We start from the raw sequence: 25,860 nt of genomic DNA, 5'->3' as shown, positions 1-25,860 counted from the left end.
GGTTTGGAGATGTTTTGCAGAATATGGAGGGCATCCTCCTCTCCTTCATCATTTTTGAGGCTCCCACTCGCATCCTTAGCACATGAGGCCTCAATGCTGCCCCTCTAGGCCTTGTGTGGACTTAAAAGGGATTTTTTGATTTATTTTTGAGCTATCATGGTTGGCTTGTAACCAGGGGTGGGTTACTTAGCATTTTAGGCATGGAGGGGCCTTGTCTTTTGATTTTTGAACTCATAACTCATTATAAATAGATGAGACCTAGTCTCATTCTAAACATCATCACCTGGGTCTTCGATCTCTCCCTTGAGAATTTCAGGCCTGCAATTGGAGGACGAATTTGGATGTTTTTGATGAACTTTGATGTTTGGATAATTTCGCTATCTTTCTTGGAGCTTCCCTTCGGCAATTTTATGGATGGATATATTCTTAATGTAAGTGCTATTTAATGTTATATTTCTGATTTGATGAATGTCTAATGCATGGAATATTGTCTAATGGTTATTAACCCTAATTGGTGAAAAACTGTCTAAAGCATTGAAACTATTGGGAATTTTGCATGTGGTACTCATAGATAATAAATGAATGAATGTTCCTAGAGGATTCACTGCATACACATCCTTCAAACTCCATTAAATTGTCAATGAAGTGCAAATATCTAGAAGTTGCGTTGTTGTTGCATCCATTACGGGTAGTGAAATTCCTTCTAGGTCTCCTTGAAGAGCGAGTTTCCATATCTTGGTTTATCCTTGACTCCAATTCTCCCAGTAGTTAGGGACTGGGTCTTAAATCCTTGGTGATCACATCTTACTTGAAAATCATACTTCCTTTCAACTTTTCTTCTTTGTCCCTTTAAGGATAGGGAGGCCTCTCTAGGGCTTTGTGCAAATTCCAATAGAGGAGGAGATGTTAAATTTCGTTTGGATAAGATTCTTCCTTAGTGTCTCCTCTAGGCATCCTCAAGTTTTAAAAGAATTTCGACAAGGGAATGTTCATAAAATTGAAGCTATCACTCCAAGTGGGAACCCTAGAAGTTAATCCTTCAACTTGGGGATTCTTTGAAGGCTTGTGCTTTGGTACTTGTTGAAGTATATCACTCATAGCCTTTTCTTTTGACTACCTTGACCTTGGATGAATTCTTATCTCGGTAAATGTCTTAACCCTAGGTTTCGTGTAACCTTCCTTTTAAGGGGTTTTTTGTGGAAAGCTTTACTAGCTTCTCCCAAAGCTTGCACATTTATTGAACCTTTCCATTGAATGAGCCACCTTCCCTCACTTCAAACCTATAATAGACACATATCTATTACAAGTGAATCATATTGGGGCTCCTCTCGTCGATGAAAATTCGAGAAGAGAAAGGTAGTTAGGCTATGGTGACAGTGGGCCTCTCTCCCAAGGTGTTCTTGTGCCCTCTAGCTTTTGCCTCTGCACAAGGCCTACTATTTGTGTAGCAACATCCCCAAGGTACCATAATGAGAGTGAGTGCTCCAGGAATGATAGACAAGGGTGTAGCCCCTTTATCTCTAAGAAAAACATCATGTGGTGCTCCAAGTGGCTCTGGGGCACAAGTAGTGGTCTCATGGGTTTCCTAATGAAAAATAAGCCTGTAGACTGCTCCAAATGAGGGCACAAAAGATGGTGCTTTCCCTCCCATGTCTCAAGGATGAGACAAACCTCCTCTGGGCCTCGAATCAGCTGCCAAACCCTGTATATACTGCTACGCTGGCTGGGGGCACTGTTGGTCCAATTGCATCATCTTGCATATAATGTGTGGTAATGAACAAGCTGCTGAAGGTGCTGAGGCTGCCCATGGCATGAGATAAATGCTTTGTCACGTGATGGAAACCCATAGTTCTCAGTGCTTCCCCTACAAGTGTCAATATGATCCTCTGGTGGGTTTGGGCCCCAATTAAGTTGCCCAACCCATGATGAAACGACCTCCCAATCCTGTATAAGAACTAATGCGTCTTCTCACCAATAGGTACAATAATTCATTAGTGCATCTAAGTGAATCAAGCTTGTTAGTCCAGGACTTGGGGCTTTGAGCATGTAATGGTGTTACCTCCCTAGGTAGGACTTGCTAATAAACAACCCTATTAGGTGTTCCCAACCCCTAAAGGGAAGGACATGTCTTAGGTACATCCTTCAAGTGGTAGGTGTCATATGGATAATGATGTGGTGGATTGGGATACAAGGGTCCTAAGGCCCAATGCCATGGGTTTAAGGGTGGTAATGATGAGGGATGTTGACATATTTGGGCGTATAAATGTAGGAGGGAGCAATCATGGTACATGACTTATCTTGATCTTTGTTTTTCCACCCTTCTTCATTTGCCTTTTTCTTTTATTTTCACAGCTTGGGGCTCTAGGTGATGAGAGCTTTGCTATGTATGATATAGAAGTGATTACCCCTTAAGGTGGGGCAGTTCATCGCCCACTAGGGGTTGGGACATGCATGGGTTCTTTAATGATGTAGGAGGCACTCATAGGGGCCCTAGGAACCAGGGTGATGGCCATAATGATAAGGGGTAGAGATCATGTTTGGCTTTTTCTAACATACTAAATTTCATTGTCCCGATCATCTTTTGCATTATGTGGTATTATTTCCTTTTGTATGTGGCCATGATATGCTCTTATCTTTTCTTTTTTTTTTCGCTGCATCAACCTTCGGGGCATTGTTCCAGGCACGAACCAAACATGTGGACAAGGGGAGGGGGAGCACCAGAGCCTTGTGGACCCAGTGGTCATGTGGACCTAGAGATGGAAGATGATGAAATAGGGCATGTAATGTGTAGAGGAGAGTGAAAAATGTAGAATGGGAAGACGGGACCACGCTACCAAAATCGGGGTTTCCCATGTAGTGCCCATCTTAAAGCTACAAGCCAGTAGGGAGATTCCACGGGACTAGGGTTGAGGATTAACCCCCCATTTAAGGTAAGGGAACAAGACTACAGTTGAAACCCTTTCTCTTTCCAAGTCACCCAATAATCCATACCCAAGTGTGCCCAAGAAAAACAAGCATAAGCACCTGATTGCACAATGAAGAACATACCTTCAGCCTTATAATTAGAACACCCGTATAGGTGAATACAGGGAAGCCCCTTTGTGGGGAAATTCCACTAAACGATAGGAGGAATATTGCTGAGATGACAGTGGTAATCCTTTCTCATCGTTTCCATAAGCTCTGGCCCTTGCCTTGTGATTCCCCTCACAAGGCCTGCTAGATTTTGCGGCAATAGGTACTACACATAACATAAAAATTCACACCCATCTTTGTATGAAGGGGTTTCCATCTCCATGCTCACAACCAATCATTTAAGATGGAATGATGGCATAACATATGAAACTGTAAGCTGGGCTTCAAAAGATTGTTACACAATATGATTTGTTTTAGAAAACATCTCAAAAAATAAATCAGTCCTTCGTTCAAGATCGACTGATCCATCTTCCATGTGTAGTGTTATTGGCTCCATGTTCATCAACATCTCCAACTGTCTTACTTTGTGTTTAAACATGAATTTTGGTTCTTCTTCCTTTAGAAAATAGTAGTATTCCTTTGTTTTCGTCAAATTTTTGTTTCGTTGTGTCACTAAACAGTTCCACTGCAACCAAAATGTTATCAAGTGCGTGTGGTGTTTTGACAACCAGGTGGGTCTAATTTTTGTGTGAAATTCACAACACAGCCTGCCAAAGGCTCCTTAACTGCTATAAATGATGTAGAATCTTAATGATCAAACAATGCAATCGCAAAATCTACAATCATGCATGATAAAAAATATGCAATTTTACTGCTTGTGCAAGAAAAGCACTGCTATCCCTGAACTTTCAACTTGCCTCTGTAAATTCCTTGCCAAATAGAAAAAAACTCTCGTATCCAGTATTTTAATAAGCACAGTTAGCAATCTGTTATTTTGTTTTGGAAGTTCTGAATAAGCACAGCTAGTAACATCGTCTTCTCCTCTGGTTCCGTAATAAGTATGATATAAATTGTAAGTGATTTTTTTGCATGTAACAGGATTATTTGATTCGAGACATGCCATTGAATCGGAAGTGGAATCTTCAAGAGAATTTGATTCAAAAGAACCTACAGATACCCGACAGTTGTATGGTAGCTATAAGAGTAGATCCACGCCTATAGAGAACATACAAATAAGACACGGTAATTCGTTAAGCAGAGCTTCATTTAGAATGATTACAAGTAGAACTTCAAGTTTGTACAGAAAAAATATTATTTTTTTCAAGATAATATCAGAGAATAATAAACTATGTTGAGTTATCATGGCAGTTATTAAGCAATTATCTTCTTGATTTCTTCCTGCTCATCTTACGAGCCAGCATTTTATATATCATTTACAAAGTCACCGTTTTCTTTAATCATTTCAAATAGCCATAAAAAAGGTTCTTCACAAGTTCTATTCGTTTTACTTGTTAATTACGACATTCTATTTAATATTCACAACTTTCCTGGAATCCCAGAACTTAGGACGGAAAAACATTTTTATGCAGATCACAGTCGAGTATGTTGGAATATTAATTCCAACTGCACAGCGGCAGGCGGACGTGGGCAACCAACTCAGCCAGCACGCTGCACCTGAAACCGCCAGAACGAAACCACCCTCTTGTTCGCACCGCCTTTGGCAAAAGGCTGTATCCGCCGGAGGGGCTCCGAACACTTTCACTTGCCGCCACGCGTCCCCAGTACGAACGATGAAACCGCTGTTCCCCGGACGCTAAGGGTCGATTCGTTTGCCCGTGACGTTGTGCGAATTGCGTCGGATCAGCGCAGTGGACCCAGATCCGAGTCAACCTGCGCGGATGTTAACGGCAGTCTCCATGCAGCGCCGTACCAGCAGATGTGGCAGCCAACTCAGCAGTCGTGGCAGCGTCAGGCGTCAAGTCAGAATTTTGCGTGGAGTATAAGGTTTTGTGGTTGACCGCCGTGGAGGAAAATTAATGCATTTACGTAGGATTAGGTGGAGGCCATTTTAAATGGTTATGGGCACGTTATTATATTTTTATGCATGTACGTAGTTTAGGTGTGGGCCTTTAATATTATTATGGGCCACGTTTTTTATATATATGTTTTTATATATATTATGTATGCTTGCGCCCTTATATAGAAGTTTTGTAAAAAAAAGTCAGGGTGTTGTAGTGGCTGCTCGTGTTTTTTTTGGTATTGTAGTGTGTGAAAAGAGGATATGGGGCAGAGTAAAAATGGGAGCAATACGCAGACCATTTTGATAACACGCACACATAAATAAAAGGAGGAACGCAGAAAGGGAATCTAGAATTTGAAGTGTTGCACAGCAGTGCATAAAAAATTAGTTCCTCATTGTAATGAAATGTGAGCCAAATGAAAAGAGCTCGTGGGTTGAATTTTTTTTTTGTGGAGCATTGTAAAATGATGGTGCAGTAAAAGGTGAAACACACAGCAGTGTGTAAAAAGACAAGAACAGGGTTGTAATGTTTAGTGTGGCATTTTTGTGAAACAGAGGTGTAAGAAAAACCATGTGTGGTTTTGCACAGAAGTGCATAAGGAAAATGGTGGAGCGCATTTGTATGCATATGTAAATTTTATTTTACAGCAGTAAAGTGAATGTAAAAGGGGATTTACAGCAGTAAACCCAGCTCAGTAATTTCTCAGGGTGAAAACAGAGTTTTTTTGTTTAATATTGCTTTTGGTGAATTCCTCTCAGCAAAGAGGATGAATGTTTGTATGAGGCTTTATATTTTAAGCAATAGAAATGTTTTTATGCTGTGTAATGGAGTGTTATGAGTCATTTGGTTTTATTAGCTTCGCTGTGCAAAGGTCCTGGAAGAGATGAAACAGAGTATTGTCTCTGTGGTGAATATTTAATTTGTTGGTTTTGGTATTTTCTCCATGTAAAAATACCCAACAGTGGTATCAGAGCTAGTCCAGGCTCTTTGAAGACTCAAAGAAGCTGAAGGAAGGTGTGGTTGCAGCAGTCAAACTTGTCCAGCAGTGAAGGCTCTCCAGCAGTGTGAAGCCTCAGCCAAAGGGATTCAGGTATTCCTCAAAGTTTTTGAGTTACTGTTATAGAGACAGTCAGTTGTTTTAAAAAAAACACAGTCAAGTATTTTGGAGTATAGTTAAGAATGGCAAGGTCAAAGAAGAAAGCCTCCAAGCCTGCTAAAAATGTGTCTCCCTCCTCTACTAAACTAGAAGGAAATCTATTTGAATACATTCTATTTGAAACCCCAAAGTTTGATGGAAACTTTGATGTATGGGAAATAATGATGAGGGCTTTCCTAATGTCTGAGGGGATTGAAGTCTGGGAGTCAGTGATTGATGATAGCAAGATGGATAAAGAATCCATGGAGTATGATGCACAAGCAGCAAAACTAATCTTGGATGGGCTGCCTGATTCTGTGAAAAGGAATCTAGGAAAATACACATCAGCAAAGGATATATGGGACAGACTGCATGACCTTCATGCAAAGGGAGCGCTGACCATGAAAATGAGTCAAGAAGAAAGTCATGAACCCATCATAAAGCTGAGAATGAGAAGGTTGATCTCATTAAGCTTCAAGTAAAAGAAAGGGATGAAGAGCTTGCGAAGCTCAAGAAGGAGCTTGACCAATGCAAGAAGAAACATCATGAAGAAGTCATATCCATGACAAATCAGCTGAATGAAGCAAAGAAGCAGGAAGATGCTTTGACAAGTCAACTTGAACAAAGACACATGAGAGTGAATAAGCTTGTGGAAGAGATTGGACAGTACAAGGAAGAGGTCTCCTCCCTTAAGTCCGAACTAGAAGAAGCCAGGAAGCAGGCACAAGGAGCTGAAAAGAAAATGGAGAGCAGTCAAGCAAAAGATGAAGAAATCTCCAAAATGAAGACAGATATTATCTCCTTCAAAATAGTAGCAGCTGAAGCTACTCGTAGCAAGGAAGAAACTGAGGGACAACTAGCAAAGAAAAATAATGAATGTGAAAAGTTAGAAGAAGAGATTATCCTCCTCAGGAAGAAGGTTGAAGGGATGAACAAGATCATGAAGAGCTCTCAAGCATTGGATGACATGCTTAGCTATCATAGAGCTCCATTTGATAAATCAGGACTTGGGTATGTAGGTGAACCCTCAAACAAGGATGAAGATGCTTTAAGCAAAGGAGATGTGAAGAAGCCAGAAAGAGATGGTGATGCTCCTAGTTCCAGCAAAGGCAAGGAGAAAAATGAAGGCTGCAATAGAAGAGATCCTGCTCCAAGCAGAAAACCAGCTCCAAGAAGAAATGTAGCTGATGGCGAAGAGGCAAGAGGCAATGGTGATCATCAAAGGATCTCAAGGCAGCAAGGCTTCAGAAGTGCATCAAGGAAACCTCCATCTCACAGGTACCAAAGTTCATTTTATGGTTATTGTTATGCTTGTTCAAACTTTGGTCATATGGCAAAACACTGTAGAGCATTTCATAAAGATAAATGTTGTGGTCTTCGACAACCTCCAAGAAACAGTTTTAGAAGAAATCATGAAATGTCATTCATGAAAAATGTAGAATGTTTTAAGTGTCATAACATTGGGCATATGGCACGAGAATGTAACTTAACATGGGCTCCTATGCAAACTAGACCCATGCAAAAGAAGAAAGTCACACAAGTATGGAGAAGGAAGGAAAGGCAATCTGAAAACCCCTTGAACTCCCCAGTGGATCTAAATTTGTTTTGAGAAAACTTGCTAAAAGAAGACAAGCATACATTAAAGGGGAGCTTGTAATTTTTGTTGCTGAACTGTATTAACAGTCATTTGTTGATGGAGGATGTATTGCAGCGCAACAGTTGCAAATGAAATCTTTGTTAATCCCTCTGAAAGGTAATATGCAGCAGTGATGAAATCAACAATGTTTTTGCTTTGTTTTTATGCAATATGCACAGAAATGCATAAAGAAGAAAAGATGGCAGCGCTGAAATGTAAAGAGCAGCAGCGAGATAAGAGAAAAATGCAAAGCATGGAAACCCTCACAGCAGTGGGAAGATAGAACATAAAACAGCAGTTTTGAATTTTTTTTTGGAGCACATGCAAAGAAATGCCTAAAGAAAAACAGGGGCAGCAGATTTTTAATGCTCATGGGTGAATGATAATGTGAGGAAGCAGAAAATTGAAAGGGATTGCACAGCAGTGCGTTGTGAAAATAAAATGAATGAAGCTGAAGATCGTGTGAAGCAAGGGTGCATAAGAAAAGGCAGCAGCCTGTGTTATTTTTTTGTGGAGAATGAAGTGCCAAGAGTATGGGCACACAGCAGTATGATGAAACAAAAGGCAGCGACAGTGCAAATTGCAGAGGCAATGTAGCAGCAAGAAGTTATGGACAACAGCATGATGGCAAGAAGGAGAAGCACACAGCAATGCAAATAAAAAAAAATGCAGCAGCAAGAAGTTTTGGACAACAGCACATGCAATATTTACACACAGCAGTGTAAATTTATAAGTTGGGACAGTGTAATTGTTCCAGAAAAGACAGAGTATTTTGTCTTTGAAAAGTGCACAAGTAGTGCAAGTGTAGACACAGCAGTGTGGGGTAGACACAGTAAAGAAGATGGCACAACAGTGCAGCAGAGAATATGCAGCAGCATAAAAGAAAATTGTAATGAGTTTGCACACACAGCAGTGCAATGGTTGTTTGTTTTGGAACTGCATTTGAGGCAGTCATTTGGTGAAACCCTCTATCAAGAGGATGATGCTTTTCAGCATAGTCATTAGTGAATCCCTCTGTTGAGAGGAAGATGCTCTTTAGCATTGTTTGGTAAATCCCTCTATTAAGAGGAAGATGTTTTTATAACAGGTGAATCCCTCTATCATGAGGAAGGTGCTCTTCAGCACATTGTGATGGTGAACCCCTCTGTCATGAGGAAGGTGCTCTTAAGCACAGTCACATGGTGAATCCCTCTGTCATGAGGAAGGTGCTCTTAAGCACAGTTTCAGGTGAATCCCTCTATGTGAGGATGATGTTTGGGTAAGATTGAATGCCCAGCAGTTGAAATTAAAGGGGAGTGTTGGAATATTAATTCCAACTGCACAGCGGCAGGCGGACGTGGGCAGCCAACTCAGCCAGCACGCTGCACCCGAAACCGCCAAAACGAAACCACCCTCTTGTTCGCACCGCCTTTGGCAAAAGGCTGTATCCGCCAGAGGGGCTCCGAACACTTTCACTTGCCGCCACGCGTCCCCAGTACGAACGATGAAACCGCTGTTCCCCGGACGCTAAGGGTCGATTCGTTTGCCCGTGACGTTGTGCGAATTGCGTCGGATCAGCGCAGTGGACCCAGATCCGAGTCAACCTGCGCGGATGTTAACGGCAATCTCCATGCAGCGCCGTACCAGCAGATGTGGCAGCCAACTCAGCAGTCGTGGCAGCGTCAGGCGTCAAGTCAGAATTTTGCGTGGAGTATAAGGTTTTGTGGTTGACCGCCGTGGAGGAAAATTAATGCATTTACGTAGGATTAGGTGGAGGCCCTTTTAAATGGTTATGGGCACGTTATTATATTTTTATGCATGTACGTAGTTTAGGTGTGGGCCTTTAATATTATTATGGGCCACGTTTTTTATATATATGTTTTTATATATATTATGTATGCTTGCGCCCTTATATAGAAGTTTTGTAAAAAAAAGTCAGGGTGTTGTAGTGGCTGCTCGTGTTTTTTTTGGTATTGTAGTGTGTGAAAAGAGGATATGGGGCAGAGTAAAAATGGGAGCAATACGCAGACCATTTTGATAACACGCACACATGAATAAAAGGAGGAACGCAGAAAGGGAATGTAGAATTTGAAGTGTTGCACAGCAGTGCATAAAAATTAGTTCCTCATTGTAATGAAATGCGAGCAGTGTGAGCCAAATGAAAAGAGCTCGTGGGTTGAATCTTTTTTTTGTGGAGCATTGTAAAAAGATGGTGCAGTAAAAGGTGAAACACACAACAGTGTGTAAAAAGACAAGAACAGGGTTGTAATGTTTAGTGTGGCATTTTTGTGAAACAGAGGTGTAAGAAAAACCATGTGTGGTTTTGCACAGAAGTGCATAAGGAAAATGGTGGAGCGCATTTGTATGCATATGTAAATTTTATTTTACAGCAGTAAAGTGAATGTAAAAGGGGATTTACAGCAGTAAACCCAGCTCAGTAATTTCTCAGGGTGAAAACAGAGTTTTTTTGTTTAATATTGCTTTTGGTGAATTCCTCTCAGCAAAGAGGATGAATGTTTGTATGAGGCTTTATATTTTAAGCAATAGAAATGTTTTTATGCTGTGTAATGGAGTGTTATGAGTCATTTGGTTTTATTAGCTTCGCTGTGCAAAGGTCCTGGAAGAGATGAAACAGAGTATTGTCTCTGTGGTGAATATTTAATTTGTTGGTTTTGGTATTTTCTCCATGTAAAAATACCCAACAGAGTAATACAAGTTTATGGAAAACACAATTTGAAATGCCTTCAAGTTCAGTATGAAATTCACCACATAACCCGGGGAAGACTCCTTACCTGCCATACATGAGGATGCGCAATATTAATGATCAAACAATGCAATTGCAAAGTCTACAATCATGCATGATAAAAAATATGCGATTTTACAGCTTTGTGCAAGAAAAACAATGTTACCCCTGGATTTTCAACTTGCATCTGGAAATTCCTTGCCAAACAAAAAAAATATCGTATCCAGCTTTCTGATAGGCACAGTTAGCCACCTGTTATTTTGTTTTGGAGGTTTTGAATAAGCACTGCTAGTAACATCATCTTCTCCTCTGATTCAGTAATAACATAAGTGATTTCTTCGCATGTAACAGGAATATTTGACTCGAGACACGCCATTGAATCGGAAGTGGAATCTTCAAGAGAATTTGATTCGAAGGATCTCACAGATACCCGACAGTTGTATGGTAGCCATAAGAGTAGATCCACGCCTATACAGAACATACAAAGAAGACATGGTGATTCGTTAAGTGTAGCTTCATTTAGAATGATTAAAATTCGAGCTTCAAGCTTGTATAGAAGAATTTTTTTTTCAAGATGATATCGGAGAACAAAACTGCCTTAGATGTATTATGGAAGTTATTAAGCAATGACGACCTTGTTTTCTTCCTGCTCGTCTTACGAGGCAGCATTTTATATATCATTTGCAAGGTCACAATTTTCTTTTTAATCACATGTCAGATAGCCATAAAATTGGTTCTTTACAAATGCCATTAGTTTTACTTGTTTCTTATGAAATTCTGTTTAATATTCACAAATCTCCTGGAATCCCAGAGCTTAGGATGAAAATACATGTTTATGCAAATCACAGTCGAGTAATACAATTTTATGCAAAACATAATCTACTTGAAATTCCTTAAGTTCAGTGTCTTTGTAATTTATGTACAAAACAAGTAGTTTGTAACATTGTACTAAAATAAAGAAGAAAAAACCTATGCCAAATATTAAGTACTATGCATTGGGCTAAAACTTATGCCAAATATTAAGCACTATGCATTGGGCTAATCGTTGGCATACTGCCTTTCCATTTATCTATTGGATGAGAATAATGTGATATTCAATGGATATGATGGAAAAGCAGTAAACCAATCATTAACTTAGTGTATAGTATGTAATATTTGCTAAAACCTATTGGGGCCTGTATGTGCCTTTACTGTGCAGGGAAATTCCTCTGTTCATGTTTAGGAAGGCTTTATTTCTGTAAATTGAGTCTTCCCATTTTTATTCATTTGAACTGACATTTTTTGCTTGATTGGTCAGTTTTTCCTGAAAAAGCTTGAACCTTTCTTCTCTGCTACCCATCTTCTCTTAAACCTTTTTATGACTTACAAGTTATCTTTCTTCTTCATTTTTTGGAAGACAAAAAACCATGTAAATCTTCTGTGATAATTTTAGGTCCTTTTTTGGGTTGAGGGGTTGAAGTGATCTGCAGAATAATGCTACATCAAATTTGACTTTTCTCTTCTCCCTACGCACCTGAAAGTGAACAGGCACTTCACATGAGTGTATCAAAAGTTTACTATTCTTTATCGCTTTGCTGCTGACTATCCCTTGTTTTAAAGGCGAATGTTACAACTCGATCCATACACTGAATTTTCTTTATTGGTTCAATACTAGCCATCCCTTGTTTTAAAGGTGAAAAACATGTTAAAAAAGATGACAACAAATTAATGTAAATAATAATTATCTGGGCAAATTTACTTTACCGTTAAGTTAGTTTTATAACGAAATGAAGTTATGTAACGAAGTAGCCCATATTAATTGGTGATTGCCTGAGAGGCTGAGTGTAACTTGGAGAATCATTTCTTGAGCAATAAGATTTCCAATCCCTTTCCCTGTGGAGGTTTTCTTGACACATTGTCACGGTTTTACCATGTAACTCCTTGTATTAATTTTTGTGTGATTTCAGTTCCTATTTTTATGGATTTCTTTCTTGTTTGAATGATTAATTACTCCAATTACGAACAAGTGGTATCAGAGCAAAGGTATGAGGGTTGTGAGAGGTTGTAATAAGGGTTTTGCTTGAGTCATTAATGCCGCCGAAGCCATGCCACCACATGCTATGTGTGCAGACCTGAATGTAGTAGAAGAGTCGCGCCTGCCATTCAAACCACTCGAAGTTGAAGAAGAGTTGTTTTTTTTTTAAGCCGTCGGTTGAAGAGGAAGCAACAGTCGCTTGTTAGTCAAACCGGTCGAAGTCGAGAGGAGTTGTTTTTTTTTTTTAAAGCCGTCAGTTGAAGAGGAAGCAACGGTCGATCAATGGAAGTCAAAAGGGAGTTTGTCCGCTGGTTGAAGAGGAAGCAACCATCGTTGGCCGACTAGAGCTTGCAGACTAGCAGTAGGAAGGTGTTAGTGGAGTCCGCTAGCCATTTTTTGAGCCTGTCTAGGTGTGGGGAAATAACTCTGTGTATTTTTTTAAACAATTTTTGAACCGTTGTTGAAGCCACAGGTTGAATAGAAAAGCTGCTGCCGAACGTGCGTACTTGCCAGTGGCGTTGAGAGGGCTGTATAAACCAGTGATTAGTATCTTGGAGAAGCCGCTATCACGAGTCCAGCCAAAAGCCAACAATAGTAAGAAATTCAGGTAATTTTTTTCCAGAAATTTAAAGAATAATTTGGAGTGATATTTGTCATTTATTGGGTTCTGAATTTTCTAGTTAGAGTAAGGAGTTTGATTCGGATATTAGAAAAAGGGAGAACTCTAAAAAAACCAAAAATAAGAAATTTATTGCCTTTGAAATAGAGTTACTCCGATTTTTTTATTTTTTTTAAAGAAACATAATTGTTTTGAAGAAGGTTAAAACATGGTTTCTGTGAAAATTTTAAAGGGAATAGAAAATATCATAATTTCTGAAAGAAACCAAAGGAAAAAAATTCATAAAAACTCTCGCTGAAAGAAGGAAACCCTAGTAGCAATAACCCGTGTAGGAAGAAATGGCAAAAATAAGTAATGCGAAGTTAGAGGTGGAGAAATTCACTGGCAAGAATAATTTTGCATTGTGGAAACTGAAAGTAAAGGACTTGTTGGTCCAACAAGGGTTGCACAAAGTATTAGATGGGGTTAAAAAGAAACCTGTTGGCATGACAAATTTGGATTGGGAGGACTTGGATATCCGAGTTCTCAGTACCATTAGGTTGTGCTTGACAGATGAATTTCTCTTCAATATTGTTGAAGAAACCTCAACATCAAGTTTGTGGGTAAAATTGGAAACATTGTATATGACCAAATCTTTAGCCAACAAAATTTATTTGAAGAGGCAACTGTATAGCCTTCGGATGAAGGAAGGTACTAAAATTGCAAAACAGTTCAATGTTTTTAATACACTTATTTGCCAATTGTCAGATATGGAAGTTAAATTTTAGGAAGAAGACAAAGCTATCACTTTGTTGTGTTCCTTACCCGAGTCTTGTGATCACTTTGTGACTTCTATCAGTTTGAGCACAACTGAATCTTTGGAATTTGATTTCGTTGTGGGAGCTCTGTTATTTGAAGAAGTACGAAGGAAGTCCAACATTGAAACTTTTACACCAGAAGCCATGGTAGCCAGAGGCCGGTCCAAGGAAAGAGGGGAGAAAGCAAGAAATTCTTCTAGATCAAAATCAAAAGGCAAGAAGTGTAAAGCCAAATGCTGGTATTGCAACAAAATAGGGCATCTCAAGAAAGACTGTTGGAAAAGAAAGGAGTCCGTTGAAAACCCAAAGAAGGAAGCAAATCAAGTTGAGTCAAGTATGATTGATGAAGTTTTATCTGTTGAATTAGGTATGGTAGATGAAGCTTTACCTGTTTGCAATGTCTCTCAGAATTATGAAAATTGGTTGTTAGATTTGGTGCTTCTCATCACATGAGTCTACACATAAATTGGTTCACTTCATATGAAGTTGTGAATGGTAGTTTTGTGTTTATGGGTAATAATGTATCTTGTCAGACTGTTGGGATGGGAAATGTCAAAATTAAAACATATGATTATACAGTGAGAATATTGACTGATGTTAGACATACCCCTAAGTTGAGAACGAATTTGATTTCTTTGGGAGTATTGGACTCCAAAGGTTACACGTTTACAGGTCAAAATGGAGTGCTGAAAGTTTCAAAGGGCGTTTTGGTTGTTATGAAGGTAGAGAAGATCAGAAATCTTACAGACTCAAAAGAAGTATTCAGATCAGTGAGGCAACGACTGTATCTGAGAAGGCAGAAGAGGATACTTGCCTATGGCATCAATGACTGGGTCACATGAGCGAGAAGGGTCTTCAGATATTGATGAATTGCAAATTGTTTCCTAATTTGAAATCCTTGAGCTTGGATTTTTGTAAACATTGTGTATATGGAAAACAATGTAAAAAAAAAATTAAAAACTAGAAGTCGTAATAGTAATGAAAATTTGGACTATATTCATTCTGATCTCTGGGGACCATCTCCTACTGTATCTTATGGAGGTGCATTATACTTCGTAACATTTATTGATGATTTCTCTAGGAAAGTCTGGGTTTATATGTTGAAAAGAAAAGTTGATGTATTTAATGTTTTTAAACAATTTAAAGCTATGGTGGAAAAGAAAACAGGCAAATCAATTAAATGTTTAAGAACTGACAATGGTGATGAATTTACTTCCTTAGAATTTGAAAAATATTGCAAGGATGAAGGGATTGTTAGACATAAAACTTCTTTTTTATACTTAGCAAAATGGCGTCGCTGAACGTATCAATCAGTTTGAGCCAGAAGCATGATCAACAATGCTAACCTGTAAAAGGAGCTATGGGCAGAAGCAATGTCTACTGCTTGTTATTTGGTAAGCAGATCACCTTCAATTGTCATTAATTGTAAAATTCTTGAAGAATTTTGGTCGGGTCAGTCTTGTGATTATTCACATTTAAGAATTTTTGGGTGTGATGCCTATGCTCTTATTCCAAAGAATCAACGTTCAAAGTTAGACCCAAAAGAAAAATGTTGTCTTTGTTTGGTATGACTATGCAGTGAAAAGATATAGGTTGTGGGATCCTTTTTCACGAAAAATAATCATTAGTAGAGATGTAACATTTGATTAATGTCTCTTCTAAAATTAGAGGTTGAAAAAGTTGAACAGGGACAGGGATGGCTGAATCAACAAATTTAGTTGGAGGCTAAACCTTTTTTGGAAAGTCAAAAGGAAGGAGAGACTTTTGAAAAAAAGGTGAAGAAGATGCAAATGACACTGTAGAAGTTCAGGACCCAGTTCAATAACCAGTGACTCTAAGGAGGTCTATAAGGGAGATAAGAACACCCAAAATGTATGAAGATTCTGCTTCATCTATTGCATTGGTTACTGAAGATGGGGCACTGTCTTGTTATCAGGAAGCAGTGGATGATGCGAATAGGAAAAGTGAAAAAGGGCTATGGACAAAGAAATGGATTCCTTAGCAAAGAGAAAAAGTTGGGATCTTGTAAAACTTCCTAAAGGGAGAAGTGTTCTTCGATGCAAATGGGTCTTCAAATTGAAGCGAAATGTTGATGGAAGTATCGAAAGGTATAAGGTGAGGTTGGTAGCAAAAGGGTATTCGCAGGCTGAAGGTATTGGCTTTCATGAGATTTTTCTCCAGTTGTAAAACTTGTTTCTATTTGAACTGTGTTAGCATTAACTGCATTACTTGATCTTGAGTTAGAATAGTGAGATGTTAAAACAACTTTTCTTCATGGAGATTTGGATGAAGAGATTCATATGAAACAATTAGAAGGTTTTGTACAAGGTTGCAACAAAATATTAGTTTGCAAGCCCAGGAAATCATTGTATGGCTTAAGGTAGTCTCTTAGGCAATGGTACAAGAAGTTTGACTCCTTCATGGTGAGCCAAAACTTTACTAGAAATGAGTATGATCATTGTGTGTACTTTAAAAGTTTTAATGGCATATTCATTATCTTGGTTTTGTATGTTGATGATATGCTTATTGTGAGCAAAAGTATGGAAGGGATCAACAAATTAAAGGCTCAACTCTCTAGGACGTTTGATATGAAGGATCTTGGAGCGACAAAACATATCTTGGGCATGGAGATACATAGAGACAACAAATGGAAAGCTTTGGTTATCACAACAGAAATATGTGGAGAAAGTACTTGAAAAGTTCGGTATGAACAATGTGAAACTTGTTAATGTTCCATTAGCTTCCCATTTTAAGCTTTCTTCAGTTTTGAGTCCTAGAACTGATGAAGAAAAGAAATGTATGTCTCATGTACCATTTGCAAATGTGGTAGGCAACTTAATGTATGCTTTAGTATCTACAAGACCTGACATTTCACATGCAGTTGGAGTTTTCAGCAGGTTCATGGCAAATCTAGGAAAAGAACATTGACGAGCAGTGAAATGGGTTCTTCGATATTTGAGAGGCACAAGTGACCATTGCATCATCTTTAATGGTAGTGAAGGTTCAGTCTGCAGATATATGGATGCTGATTATGAAGGTGATTTGGGCAAGAAGAGATCTACTACAAGATATGTCTTTACTCTTGCAGAATTAGCTAGATGTCAAAGCTTCAAGAAACAATTACTTTGACTGGATTTAAGACCTCTGTGGTTGAATATTTTTGAATTAGTCACCGGAGAATCCACAGTTAGAACCATTTTCTGCCAACGTTTCGAACCCCAACCGGGATCCATCATCAGGACAACTTGAATGCTTTGATAGAAGAAGAGCAAACTATTAGGGTTTAAATAGAAATGAGGAGGGGAAAGAAGGGAAGAGAAGATCGGCTCTCAATTTTTGAGAAGTCGGCTCCCTCATGATTAAATTGAATAATTAATTTTAATTTAATTTTTTAATTTTTAATTTTTTTTTATTAATATAATAAATAATTATTAGTATATATATATATATATATATATATATAAAAATTAATTAATATAGTAATTTAATTATATTAATTATTTATTATTAATTATATTAATTATTATTAGATAATATAATAGATTATAATTACTTAATATAATTAAATTATTATTAATCACTATATTAATATAATTTATTATTATATTAATTAATATGATTCTAATGAAATGAATATAATTGTTTATTTATTATTATTTATTTAATATAATAATTAATTATATTGATTTATGATTCTAATGAAATGAATATAATTGTTTATTTATTACTATTTATTTAATATAATAATTAATTATATTGATTTATTATTATTAATGTAATAATTAATATAATATTTAATTATTAGTATAAGATTGATAGAAATTAATTAATATAGTAATTAATTATATTAATTATTTATTATTATTAATTTTATTAATTATTATTAATAATTATTAGTTAATATAATTGATTATTATTACTTAATATAATTAATTAATATAATTAATTACTATATTAATATAATTTATTATTTAATTAATGTGATAATAACTATAATTAAATAATATAATTTAATTTAATTAATAAAAATATTAATTATTATTAAATAATATGATTAATTATTATTAATATAATAATTAATTATATTAATATAATAATTAATTATATTAATATAATAATTTAATTATATTGATTTTTATTGACTTATTAATAACTTATATAATTATTAGAAAGAATAAATATTTAATGATTATTATTATTGTGTTTAAAATAAATGTTTTTATAATATGAATTTAATAAGGTTATTAATTATTATTATTATTATATTGATAATGGGTTAATTTTTCTTTGATCAGGGGAAACCAACTTCCACTGATCTCCATACCACTGTCCCTGTTGAGATTATGCGGGTGTTTGATAATTTCAAGAGCTTCTCTGATCTTTCGTTTATGGTGTTGCTCTTCTTTAGCGATAATGGAGGCGTTTTCCAAGAAGACATGGTGCTTAGTTTTCAACGAGTGTTCTGCAAGGGCGGAAGAACGAGACCTTTCATTTTTAATATCAGCTCCATGTTCCTTTAGTCTCGTCTGCAGGGAGCGACCCGTTTCACCAATGTAGCTTTTCCCACATGAGCAATCGATTTTATAGACCCCTTTAAGTTGATGTTTATCAATATTATCTTTAACTGATCTGATACTTTGCCTAATTGTTCCAGGGGTTGAGAATTGCGTGCTTATGTTTTTTCTCCTTAGGACTTTCGCAATCTTATCTGTAACTCCATGAATGTAAGGAAGAAAAACCCTACCACCTTCAGGTTGATCTCGGGCTTTAGGTTCATGAGATAACATCCTCTTCTCGGCTTTCTGAATTGCTTTCTTAATCTCATTTTCTTTGTAGCCTAAACCTTTAAAGGTTGAGACTAAATGCTTCTTTTCTTCATCCAAATGATCAGCGTCAGAAATTCGAAGGGCCCTGATAGCAAGAGTGTTTAGAACACCAAGTTTCTGGGCTGGATGATGGTGGGAGTTAGCGTGGAGGTAGTTCTCTGTATGGGTAGACTTTCTGAAGACTTTGTGCCCCATGGATCCATCATCTTTTCTCATGATGAGGATGTCTAAAAAATGAATGCTCATGTTTTCTTCAAGCTCCATAGTGAATTTTATTTCTGAGGAGATGGAATTTAGGTGAATAAAGAACTTGTCAAGCTCTGCTTTACCATGAGTCCATTTTATATTAGTATCATCGACGAATCGCTTCCCCCATGCTGGCTTCAGGGGGTAAGAATCTAAGGCCTTCTTTTCAAAATATTCCATGTATAGGTTGGCCACGATCGGTGAAAGGGGGGATCCCATTGCCACTCCAGATGTTTGCTCATAGTATGTTCCTTGGAAGGTGAACATTGTTGATCGCAAGCAGATTTCAGCCAATCTTGCAGTCCCTGGATCAGTAACTTCTTTTATAACCTGAATGGCTTCTTCAAGAGGGATCTTGGTAAATAGGGACACAACGTCAAAGCTGACAAGGAGGTCCTCACGCTCTAATTTCTCATTCTTAATGAGCTTCACAAAGTCATGGGAGTCCTTGATGAAAGAGTCAGTGTTTCCAACAAGGGGTCTCAGGATTTTTGCCACGTATTTAGCGAGCTCATAGGTTGGGGATCCAATTGTATTGACAATTGGTCTGAGAGGGACTCCTTCCTTATGGATCTTGGGTAGCCCATAAATCCTGGGGATGCATTCACTGGAGGGAATTAATCTCTTTTTTAATTTTTCATCAAGGTTGGATTCCAAAATTGCCTTTTTCACCTCTTTCATAATCTTGGGGATCGGGTTCTTGTTCAGCTTCTTGTAACTACCACAATTGAGGTGTTCATTCATTTTGCATATATAATCTTCTTTATCTAGGATCACTGCTGCTCCTCCTTTATCTGCCTTGAGAACCACAATTTTTTCATTGTTATGCAGGGATTTGAAGGCCTTTTGTTCTGACTTACTCAAATTGCTTTTGGGGGTTTTGGCCTTTCTCATAATAAGGGAGCTCTCTTGTCTTAATGCTTCCTTATCTTCCAAGGGCAGATTGTTAATCCCATCTTCTATATTACAAATCATTTTCTCAATAGGAAGGTTTTTCGGGGCGACAACAAATCCAAGACCTTTTCTGAGAACATTAATGACCTCAGGTTCTAAACCTTGGGAGGACAAATTTACGACTTTTCTTTTTAGTTTTGATTCTGATGAGTTGACCGAAGAAGTTATTAAATTCTGATCCAATGCATCCTTATTCGAGAATCCAACCACAGCCTGTGAATTATTACCCAACAAATCAACGGAGTCAAGTTGAGTGGGCGCACTAAAAACCTGCTCCAAATCAGAATCGCTCTTGTCCCCAACAGCTACACTCAAGTCTCTATTCACCGAGTCGAAATCAGAGTGCTCCAGCTGAAGGGCCGTATTGTTAACCGAGCTCATTAGACAGTTTTTCGGGCTCCCCAGACAGTCTTCATGTGCATTTTCATTAAGGTAAGTGGAAGCTGCGTTCTTAACGCTACCATTTGCTGTGTTCTTAACGCTACCGTTTCCTGCGTTAGAACCTGCATTCTTAACACTACCATTTGCTGCGTTAGAACCTGAAGCTGCGTTTTTAACGCTACCATCTGGATCATTAATCGAGCTGCAATCATTATGAAATTGCTCCTGCGTTGTTTTGTAGACGGTTACGTTTCTAAAGTCACCATTGAAGACCCACCATGTTCCAAAGATCGATATGAGGAAGTTTGATAGCAAGGATCCCGTAACATGGATACTACAGATGGAGCAATATTTCGATCTCCATAATGTGCAAAACACACAAAAGGTACGCATTGCAAGTTTATATTTGGAACCGAATCAGTTTGTACGGTATCGATGGCTTTTCTCACGTAAAAAAATTGTCACTTCAACAATTTTTATGGAATAAATGATAACACATTATGAGGATACAAAAAGCAACACCATTTTTAGCCAATTAATGAATCTCAAACAAAAGGGTTTAATAATGGAGCACATTGAGGACTTCTAAAAATTGAATACAAGGGTAAAATATATTCCAGAGGAGCATAGGATAGATGTGTTCATAGACTCTAAAGGATACCATCCAACACGAGGTTCGCCTTTGGGAACCTGATTCATTGGAGAAGACATTTAGGTTGGCAAGAAAAATGGAAAGCAAAATTATGGCAACAAGGAAGCCTACCACTCAGAACTATAAACATGGAAGTGTTGTTGCCCCTAGCCTTCCACAATCTACAAGGTTGACACCACAACAATTGGAAAAAAAAGAGCAAAAGGGCTTTGTTAAAGTTGTGATAGCAAATACATTAAAGGTCATAAGTGTGTTGAGAAGAAATTATTTTACATAGATTGTGAAGAGGAGGAAGAAAAAGAATAAGAAATGTCAAAAGAAAAAGATATACACCAGAAACAAACCCTATAGAAAGAAGAAATGAATTCGACCATATCTTGTAATGCATTGGCTAGAATTACCACTCCTCATATTATAAAGATAGAAGGACATATCAAGAAGAAAAATGTAATAGTGTTGATTGATTCAGGCGGTACCCATAATTTTATTCATTGTAAGATAGCCAAGGAATTGAATTGCTTCCTATATCCAGTGTGAGAGTGTCAAGTGATGGTTGCAAGTGGAGGAACCATAAATTTCTCTGGAAAGTGCCATAATATCAAGCTATCCATGTGAGAATATGTATTGAATATCGCAATGTTTTCCATTCCAATGGGTGGAGCTAATGTTGTACTAGGAGTCCAATGGCAACAATCTTTGGGTACGATAACTTTTAATTTTCAAGAACTTTTCTTGATATATATATATATATATATATATTTTTTTTTTTTTTTTAATTTTAATTTTAATTTTTATTTTTTTTACGGAATGAAAGAAAGTTGAATTAATAGGTATCATAGGGAAACCAAGATAGATAATCATCTCTAATGGAATGAAAAATATTCTAAAGAAAGAACAATGAGGCGTAATTGCACAATTATGTTCGCTAGAGGTTCCCACATCGAAATCATCTATTTCTCCAGATCTCCAAAAAGTCTTGGACAATCATTCCAAGGTATTTGAGACTACCAAAGGCCTCCCACCTATTTGTGATCATGATCATGCTATTCATTTGATTCCAGAAAGTGTTCCTCCAAACATCAGGCCTTACAAATATCCCTATGCCCAAAAGAGTGAAATTGAACGTATGGTTGCAGAAATGCTAGAGGCTAGTATAATTCAACCTAGTCAAATTTCTTTCTCTGCTCCAGTAGTATTGGTGCACAAGAATGGTGGATCATGGCGCATGTGTCCGGATTATAGGGAGATCAACAAGCTCACAATTAAATATACATTTCCCATTCTTGTCATTGATGAATTATTGGATAAATTGGATGTGGATCAATTTACTTCCAAGTTGGATCTTTGTTCAGGATATCATCAAATCAGAATGAAGACTGAAGACATTCTAAAAACAACATTTATAACTCATGAGGGTCATTATGAATTTTTGGTCATGCCTTTTGGCCTTACCAATGCACCTTCTACATTTCAAGGTTTGATGAATTCTATTTTCAAACCCTTCCTTAGAAAATCTATGTTAGTATTTTTTGATGATATACTAATCTACAACAAGTCTTGGAAGGATTGTGTTCAACATGTTGACAGGGTGCTCAAACTATTGGAGGAGAAACAATTATATGAAAAAAGCTCCAAATTTTTCTTTGGAGTACAAGAGGTGGAATATCTGGGTCATATTTTATCTCATGAAGGTGTTAAGGTAGACCCTAGCAAAATTAAAGCCATTAAGGAATGGAAAATCCCCACATCCATAAAGCATCTGCGAGGATTTATCGGATTGACATGGTATTATCACAAGTTTGTTAAGAATTATGGGAGCATAGAAGCACCTTTAGCAATATTATTGAAGAAAGATGCATTTTCATGGACACCAGAAGCAACGAAGGCCTTTGAACATCTTAAAGAGGTAATGTGCCAAGCACCGGTTTTAGCTACGTCGGACTTCACAAAAACCTTTATTGTGGAATTTGATGCCTCAGGAAATGGAATTGGTGCTATTTTAATGCAAGAAGAAAGACCCATTGCTTTTGAAAGTCGTCCAATCAAAGGAAAGTATTTACACAAAGCTATTTATGAGAAGTAAATGTTGGCAATACTACATGCACTTAAGAAATAGCGACCCTACCTAATGGGAAGACACTTCAAGGTAAAAAAGGACCTTGATAGTCTTAAATACTTTTAGAGCAAATATTATCTTCAGAAGAGCAACAAAAATGGGTCACAAAGATGTTGAGTTATGACTTTGAAATCATCTACAAAAAAAGGAAGCAAAATGTTGTGGCAGATGCACTCTCTAGAAAGGATGAAGATGTGGAAGCATTGCTTTGCGCCATTTCTATTATTCAACCAGATTGGATAAACGAAGCAAGGGATGAATGGAAGAATGACAAAGAAGTTTGGGCACTCATTCAAAAGATACAACAAGATCCCAGTACATCTAATATGTTTAGCTGGAAAAATGATTCATTATGGTACAAAGATCACTTATACCTATGTAAGAATTCCCAACTCAAACAAAATATCCTTATGGAATTTCACACCTCTCCCTTAGGAGGGCACTCAGGATTTTTAAAAACTTACCACAGGGTTAAGAAGGAATTTTTTTGGGATGGCCTTAAATATGATATTCAAGAGTTTGTGGTAGAGTGTTTGGTTTGCCAACAAAATAAATTTGAAACAATTAAGACCCCAGGTCTATTACAACCTTTATCCATTCCAAGTCAACATTGGGAGGAGGTTTTAATGGATTTTAACACAGGTTTACCCAAGTTCGAAGGAAAGAGTGTCATCATGGTGGTAGTTGGAAGACTTACTAAGTATGCACACTTTTGTGCATTATCTCATCCATTTAAAGCTAGTACAGTTTCTACTTCATTTATGGAAACAATTCAAAAGATAGATGGAAACCCAAAGATATTGTAAGTGAGAGAGATCCCATTTTCACTGGAAATTTTTGGACAAAATTATTTTCTTGTCCTGGTACTCAGTTAGCTCATTGTTCATCTTATCATCCTCAATCTAATGGGAAAATTGAGATAGTAAACAAATGTTTGGAAGGATATCTTTGTTGCTTTGTATCTAATAAACAAACACAATGGGTCAAATGGTTGCCTCTCGCTGAATGGTGGTATAACACTTCCTTCCATAATGCAGCAAAAATGACCCCCTTTATTGCACTTTATGGATATCATCTTCTGTCCATCACATCATATTTAATAGAAAATTCTAAGGTTCAAGCAGTGGAAGATCACATCAAGCATCAAGAACAAGTTCTCCAACTCTTAAAGGATAACCTTACTTTGGCAAAGAATATAATGAAACAATAGGCAAATCAACATCGCAGCGAAAGAAGTTTTGATGTAGGTGACTGTGTATTTCTACAACTACAACCATATAAAAAATGTCCCTCAAGCAAGCTAAGAAGGATAATAAATTATCACCAAAGTATTATGGTTCGTACAATGTGTTGCAAAATATTGGTACTATGGCATACAAATTGGAGCTTCCTGCAGCTTCTCGAGTGCACCCAGTTTTCCATGTTTCATGTTTAAAGAAGGTTATAGGTGACAAGCTCCCAGTTCAAATAATATTGCCAGAACTTGACGATGAAGGAAAAATCATATTGGAACCTGAAGTAGTCACATAAAAAAGAACTCGGCAACTACGAAATCGATCAATTTCGGAGTATCTCATCAAGTGGAAGAACTTACCGGTTGAAGATTCCACATGGGAGGATGAGAATTTTATACAGAAGCATCCATAACTACTCAAGCGCTGAGGACAAGACTTTTTTGAAGGAGGGGCATGTTAGGTCCCTATAATACTAGTGATTCCCCTATTACTATTGTCATTGTAGCCCTTATTGTTATTGTTGTGCCCCGATTGTTATTATTGTGCCCCATAAAAGCCCACTATTGTTATTATTGTGCCCTTATATTATTATTGTTATGTCGACTTTGATTATATTGTGACACCTTAGACTCCTATATATAGAAAGGAGGTTTCGTCATTTGTATCATCTAAGAATTGTTCATTTGTGTAATGTAAAGGAGGTTTCCCCCTTGAAGACGTTGGTTTTGAAGTCATTGATCTATCTTTTCTATTTGTTTGTGAGCTAGTTTCTTAACATTTATAGTATGCATATTAGGGACTAGTGAGATTCACCCAGGTTTTTTAACTTCAAGATAATTTTCCATCCATAAAATTTTCCCTGGAAACAAAACCCATGTGCCTAATTTCCTTGTAGAATAGTGCTAATGCCTCGATCATTGAGATGGGTACACTTAGATTGAGCTACTGAAATTGAACTAGTAGACTAGCATTAGTAAAACCAAGCATAATTCTTTTTAATTCATTAAATATTAAAGGAAATAATAATAATAAACTACATGTATGAGATAGTTTTGGTGTGTTTTTGGAGACAAATGTTTAAAATGGTAGTAATAGATAAGTGGGATGATGCGAAAACATATTGTTTAAATTGTAAGATCATGTCAAATTAGAGGCCAAACATCTCGCCCACTCCCGAGTTAAAATATAGTTAATAGATTTATAAAGTTTCATAATCCAACCAGTTCCTGTGATTCCTTTATTTTGGCATTTTGATTGAATCCTTGATCACAACTCCAAGAGATCCATGTTGACCATCTATCTATGTAAGATGTTCTTTTCTCTCTTGGTCAGTGAACAAGGTCTTGTTGAAGAATCTGGGGCAATTATAGTTAATGAGATTCTTCTTAGCATGATAACTATTTGTGAGGTATTTTATCATTAGCTTATTAGCACAACCTTTTCTTGATATCATTAGTGTGTGTATTTCTTACTTCATCAAATAGCTACCAAAACAAAGAGACAAGAACACACGATGTTGGATTTCTGTCAGGGCGAAAATCTCTCCCTCTTGGAGAGGAAAACTGACACAAATTTCTTCTTATAGAGATTCCA

The 25,860-nt window shown here is 37.2% G+C and overlaps 1 protein-coding gene across 1 annotated transcript in view; it reads left to right on the top strand.

Moving 5' to 3' along the window:
- Nucleotides 1-11,054, top strand: part of LOC149163015 (putative phospholipid-transporting ATPase 11) — a 65,613-nt gene extending 54,559 nt beyond the window's left edge. The window contains exons 9-10 of the mRNA XM_089435887.1: nucleotides 4,012-4,155; nucleotides 10,779-11,054. Of these exons, the coding sequence (XP_089292013.1) occupies nucleotides 4,012-4,155; nucleotides 10,779-11,005 (371 nt within the window). The 3' untranslated portion in view covers nucleotides 11,006-11,054. The remainder of the gene's footprint in view (nucleotides 1-4,011; nucleotides 4,156-10,778) is intronic.
- Nucleotides 11,055-25,860: the final 14,806 nt, after the last annotated feature.

This window comes from Pinus tabuliformis, chromosome 5_2 (assembly GCF_031772625.1).
Source record: "Pinus tabuliformis cultivar Carrire ecotype Pingquan chromosome 5_2, CPIR1, whole genome shotgun sequence".
Taxonomy (NCBI): Eukaryota; Viridiplantae; Streptophyta; class Pinopsida; order Pinales; family Pinaceae; genus Pinus; species Pinus tabuliformis.
Note: the sequence above shows the minus strand (reverse complement) of the source record. Positions and strands in the feature narration are given on the sequence as shown.